The sequence below is a fragment of the Podarcis vaucheri genome (genome assembly GCF_965113315.1).
Source record: "Podarcis vaucheri genome assembly, chromosome: 10".
Classification (NCBI taxonomy): domain Eukaryota; kingdom Metazoa; phylum Chordata; class Lepidosauria; order Squamata; family Lacertidae; genus Podarcis; species Podarcis vaucheri.
Window position 1 is genome coordinate 47,766,006 of NC_138748.1, and position 6,017 is coordinate 47,772,022.

General features: G+C 43.8%; 1 protein-coding gene across 5 annotated transcripts in view; it reads right to left on the reverse strand.

Moving 5' to 3' along the window:
- TOM1 (target of myb1 membrane trafficking protein) overlaps positions 1 to 6,015 on the reverse strand; it is a 31,405-nt gene extending 25,390 nt beyond the window's left edge. For 3 of the 5 annotated variants that reach the window (XM_082241201.1, XM_082241202.1, XM_082241200.1), the window contains exon 1: positions 5,856 to 6,015. In XM_082241201.1, coding sequence (XP_082097327.1) covers positions 5,856 to 5,907 — 52 coding nt within the window. In that variant the 5' untranslated portion in view covers positions 5,908 to 6,015. Of the gene's footprint in view, positions 1 to 5,026; positions 5,051 to 5,264; positions 5,425 to 5,855 lie in introns of those variants that run through there. The other 2 variants (XM_082241203.1, XM_082241204.1) reach the window with 2 other exon arrangements.
- Between the last annotated feature and the right edge of the window lie 2 nt (positions 6,016 to 6,017).

Here is a 6,017-nt window from a genome sequence, read left to right on the forward strand (position 1 = left end):
AGGATGCCAATGAGATAAGGAGGGCTGGAAGTAATCTGCACAGAAAAGGCTTGGCAACAATAGTCCTTGAAGGGTGGTACAGTTGTACCTTGGTTTTCGAACAGCTTAGTTCTCAAACGTTTTGGCTCCCGAATACCGCAAACCCGGACCGAGTGACTGTTCCGGTTTGTGAACTATTCTTGGAAGCCGAACGTCCGATGGGGCTTCTGATTGGTTGCAGGAGCTTCCTGCAGCCAATCAGAAGCCGTGCTTTGGTTTACAAACGTTTTCGAAGTCAAACACACTTCCAGAATGGATTCCTTCCAAGGTACGACTGTAAATGATAGGTAAAATATATAGCTGCTAAAGTCATCAGATCTTGATGATACACTGAAATTATCTGTATCAGAAGCTAGCAATTTTAGTACCTTTTTAAAACAAAACAAAACAAAACCCAAAACACACGTGAGATAATTTTAATTCTATTTTCAGAGTATACCATACTCAAATTTCATTAGGTTATTAAAGTGGGGGATACCACTTTTGAATACCTCTCTGTGTAAAAAGACTCACTGATTGAGCTGCTGAAAAGGGGGATACTTTAATATTCCTCTTCATTACATTTCCCTCTGCCTCGGTTCACTTTGCTAACCTCTACCCCAATGTGAAGAGATCTATTCAAGGTCCCAAAATATTTACTTTCCAGAAAGGAATGCAAACAAACTGCACATACTCCTCTAGCTGCTCAGGAAAGAGGCTTACTAATAAGAAGAAAAGTCCCAAGGAGCAGAACAACTAGATTACTATTAATCCATCAATTTAGAATCCAGTTTTATTATGGCCAACAGCAACAGCTTTAGAAGTTGAAATTTTGACGCATGTAAAGTACACATAGAAACCAGAGCAGAGACCAACACCAGCCAGTACATGGTGAGAGAGGAGTGAGATTAGCAAATAAATCCAAGGACAATGGGAGCAACAATATATAAGGAAGGCTGGGCACATGCTGCATATCCTAAGTAAAAAATAAACACAGAAAATCCAAACTGCTTTCAGAACTAAGGCTGCACATTTTCGCTATGCACACCGATTGTCGGACAGATAGATATAGATACAAATATATTGCAGTATTTCATTTATTTTAATGGAAGTAAATGTCCACATGTTAAACTCCACACAACTTTCCATGTGTTTGCTGGTCAGCACAGAACACACACAGGCAAAGTTTTACAGCGGGTGGCTAGCATTCAGTTCAGTGGGGTTTACTGCTAGGTTTATTGCAGCCCAAGAGCTTAACCATATTCTCACTAGGGACCATAGACTCATATTTTAGACTCAGCCGCATACCTGCAACACTGATATAATACTAGCATAGCTTATAGGATTGTTGGAAGCGTTGCTGTGCTAACAACTGGGAAGCATACTGAATCCAATTTTTCAAAGTGTCCTGTAATATTTATAATTATTATTATGATTATTAAGTTCTGAAAGGAAGTAAATGTGATAGAACAGACATCTGTCTGCGAAGATATAGGCCTAGGACCTATACCTACGTACCTATACCAGAAGTATATGGATGCCAGGATAGAACCTTTGCCACTGAAGGTGTTAGGACATGCAAACTAGGGACAGGGCTCAGCTGCCAGCTTGGGTAAAGGAAGGCCTCCATGAGATCTTTGGGAGAAAGGGGCTGTTCTTCTCCTACCTAGGTAAAGGTAAAGGGATCCCTGACCATTAAGTCCAGTCACGGACAACTCTGGGGTTGTGGCGCTCATCTCACTTTACTGGCCAATGGAGCCAGCATTTGTCCGCAGACAGCTTCCGGGTCATGTGGCCAGCATGGCTAAGCCGCTTCTGGCGAACCAGAGCAGCGCACAGAAACGTCGTTTACCTTCCCACCTATTTATCTACTTACACTTGACGTGCTTTCAAACTGCTAGGTTGGCAAGAGCAGGGACTGAACAACGGGAACTTGTCCCATTGTGGGGATTCGAATCACCAACCTTCTGATCGGCAAGCCCTAGGCTCTGTGGTTTAGACCACAGTGCTACCCGTGTCCCTCTTCTCCTACCTAGCATAAGAGAAAGGGTGACATCTTGTAGATGTAGACCTACCACCCCACAAACCCCTTTAAATTAATTTAAAATAGCATAAAATAGTTGACAAGTAAATTAACCCAACAAAATATAAAGTATATTATTACATTAAATTATTTTTCAGTAACCGAATATGAAGGAAAACAAATTAAAATCATTATCAAACACACTTCTCTTCCAGACCCAAACAGAACATGCTCTTATTACTACTAATTCAGCTTATCATCTGTTTTATGGAAACTGTCATTGCCATTTCCAGCAATTAACAATCTCTCTGACAGACCACAGGCATTCAAGTGGAAGTGGTTGTGGGTGAGTGTGGGTGGTCCAATTCTGACACCTGACAATCTAACTCAGAGGCTTTTTTAACTACTTGATAGGGAGTCTCCTGAAATACCTATATGCAAAACCCTTCAACGTTCACCTCAAATTGTATCATCTCATTGCTCCCATCCTTCATCCGAGTGAATGTGGGATTATCAGATGAAAAAAGAAAGGAGGGAGCATTACCACATGGGACCTCTGGAATGACCTTAAAAACAGAGAATGAGCTACACACCCACTCAAACACTGACTATCTACAAAAGAAGTGGGCCACAGGGATGCTGACAGTGCTACAAACCTCTTCTGTCACTCTAACTGAGCATTTTAAAGAGCACCTTTTTAGATGGATGCTTCATACAGCTGGAATTTTAATCAGTGCCAGATAGTTCCAGCTTCTTATTTGTAATAAATCCATGGGATGGATTTTGAGTTAGTGATGTTTTTTTTTTAAAAAAAGGGGGGGATCCTGGATTTTACTGCTTTGATGAAGATTTGCATAAACACAAAGGCTATTCATTGGTCACATGAAGGATCTGGATGCTGGGCTCTGCTTCAAGAGCTGTAATTAGAACCATCCACACCTTCTGAAAACTAACCCAGGGCAACATGGCTTCCGCAGAGAAGGGTGTATCAGACAGCAGACACAGGAGCACAAATCTCACTGACAACAAACATGCCAAATTGTAGGTTAGCAAATGGAGCACTCCAAGCTTCAGCTTGTGCAAGCGTCTCTGGCTTACTTCAAAGTCAGTTCAGGAGGGTGTCAGTTTGCCTCCAGGGTGTGGCAACTGGCAATTTTGTCGCACAACATTTAAGTGTTATGTTTTACAGGCTGGTCGGGTTATTTCAGATTTCAGGGGGCTCTGGTATGCTCTATAACTGAAGCATTTACTAGCTGTTCTCAAAATAAGGGCCAGGAAGGATGCATCAGTGAAAATTCTCAGTGCAACTATCAGATTAAGAATTTATTCTAAAGACAGGGTAGAACATCAAGGGCAACAATATATTGTTAACACACAGAACTGGCTGCAAATTTTGCAGTTGTAAAACTTGGATTTTAAAATCGGACTTTAACCCTAGGTATTCTCTGTGATATGGTTCAGTGCTGATTACATTGTTGTAAACAATACATGTGCCTCCCTTGAAAGAGGGCAAAGCTTTTAAGTTGGTTTTCAAACTACAGAATAGTGATTTTAGAAATATTACCTAGAAAGAAATATTGCAGCATTTCATTCAGTTTCAAATCACTTTTACTCAAATGATCCATCAGGCACTACTTCACGATGATCCTAATTGGATAGATTTAGTCTTCATTCAGTATCTTATACATTGTTACTAGGATATATTTTCTGAAGATGGACATTCTCAGTACAGTACAGTACAGCCAAATCAGTGTGTGCCATGGGAATGAAATAAGTAACTACGAAGAGAACTGTCATTTTATGCTAGCTCTTCCTCATGTTTCATCTTCTGAATCATCCTTCATTAATCAGTCACAAACCCATGACCAATAACCATTTAAAGGGATTAAGTCTACACTGGACAGAAAATGCACGATTTTAACCATGTAATATCTATATTGTCATCTTAACTTTTTTTAAAAAAAATACAGTAATCTCCACCTACTGGATCCTGACTCACCAGTTGGTCTGATAATCTCCAGAATTTTCCCCTGCACTATGGAAGCTTTAAGTGAACATAGCATTGTCAGAAGATGGATATGAATGACAGAACAGAGCATTTAATTTCTGCCAGCCTTTAGTGCATCCTTAACTAATGAAACCTGGAGAAAATATACAGGATTAGGCATCCCACTCCACTCCCCCCCCCCACTTTTTGGTGTGGGGTGCAGTGGCAGCCAAAATTGTGGCACCCCAAAGCTTTGTGCACAGTGCAACCAAACTGATCATACTCCCCTAAATCTGCCTCTGTGGTGTTCCTGTTTATGTAGAGTTTACAAGGAATCCCGAGGGATTTATCTGCCCTCAGCTTTATAATCACTTGTAGCACACCTCCTACAAATACCACTGGATTGCCTCAGAAATAAAAATTTCCCTGCCTTCCAACTCGGAGCCAATATCAGCGATAGTCATCTGCTAAACATCCTAGCAGGCCCGCCACCGGGATCCACCACTGGCTCTCTTTTTGTGGCTAGACAACCCAAAGTGTCAGGCATTTGGGTCTCACTGCCATTTAAATTTCCCACAATACCCAGTGTAACACTGCCAGCTACCCAGTGCTGCCCCTGCCATCCCAGCACATCAACCCATAGATGAAGGGCCACAACCTGTGCCTACGGCCATGTACACAGTGCCAGATTTACGTATAAGCTAAACAAGCTATAGCTTATGGCCTCACTCTCTTGGGCCCCCCCAAAAATGTATAGGGGAAAAAACTGGATGTACATTTCCAAAATATAAGATAAAAAACAAATAAAATAAAACCTACTTTCAGCAACAGTGTTTTGTGTTGTGTATTACTTTGATAAAATACATATTTTGTTATGTGCAAATGGCTTTAGATACCTATTAGGTCCATAAATTACCATATAGCATATATTCAACACAAAAAACAGCGACAATTTGTTGTTGACAAAGGATAGCTGGACATATAAAAGGCCCCATCACCTTCAGTAGCTTAGGGCCTCATCAAACCTAAATCCGGCCCTGGATGTACACATTTAGTGGTTCCTTGGAAAGAATGTCAAGCCTGTTTCTCTGGAAAGGCGCTTCTCTCTGTGTCTCTCCTCGGAACAACCGTATGTGACTAGCAACTTTTAGGACTGGCTTTTGAGATCTCTAGGTCAAAGACCTGCTTGCCTGGAGTGTTGCACGGAGGTGCAAGCAGAAGGCCAGAAAGCAGCACCTGTTTAAAGTGGCCTGCCAACAAATGCCGTTGCGACACCCGCAGCTTCCTCCACACCTCTACACAGAACCATTAGGTTGGCAGCCGAGGAGGGCAGCGGGACTTTCCTCTCAGCCAGGTACTTTACAACCTCTCCATATTGTCCTCAGGCAGCCCCTGCCCCCCACTCCCCTCGTTTTGGGAAGGTGGTCGGGGTGAGCAGCGAAGAGGCTTTGGCTCCAGGGGGCGTGGCGCCCACTCGGAGCGGGGCGCGGCCCCTTTAAATGAGAAAACTTTTTATCTAGTGCGCGAGACTCCTCCCGTCTCCCCCCCCTCACCACAAGCCCCGATTGGTTTAGGAGGGCAGCCCCGAGAACCCACCTCCTAGCTCGCTCCCTATTGGCTAGCACTCGTTGCCGATCAACATAATCACGTCCTCCCATTGGCCCAGGTACCCTGAACCCCGCCTATTCACCGTAAAGGTACCCCCCCTCCGCCTGAGGTAAGAACCTCGACGGGAGGGGGGAGGGAAGGGAAATACGCGCAAACGCCACAGAAGCGAATTTGCGGAGTTGGTAAAAGGAGGGCCGCGGCGAGGTTCGGCATTCTTACCGATGCGCTGCCCCACGGGAGAGCTGAAAGGGTTGCCCAGGAGAAACTCCATCGCCGCTGCCGCACAGCTCAGAAGAGATCAGCTGACATGGGCCGCGAGAGCGCGTCACGTGACCTCCTCGGGACCGAGAGAGGCGTGTCCGCGGACCTCTCTCCCACCGC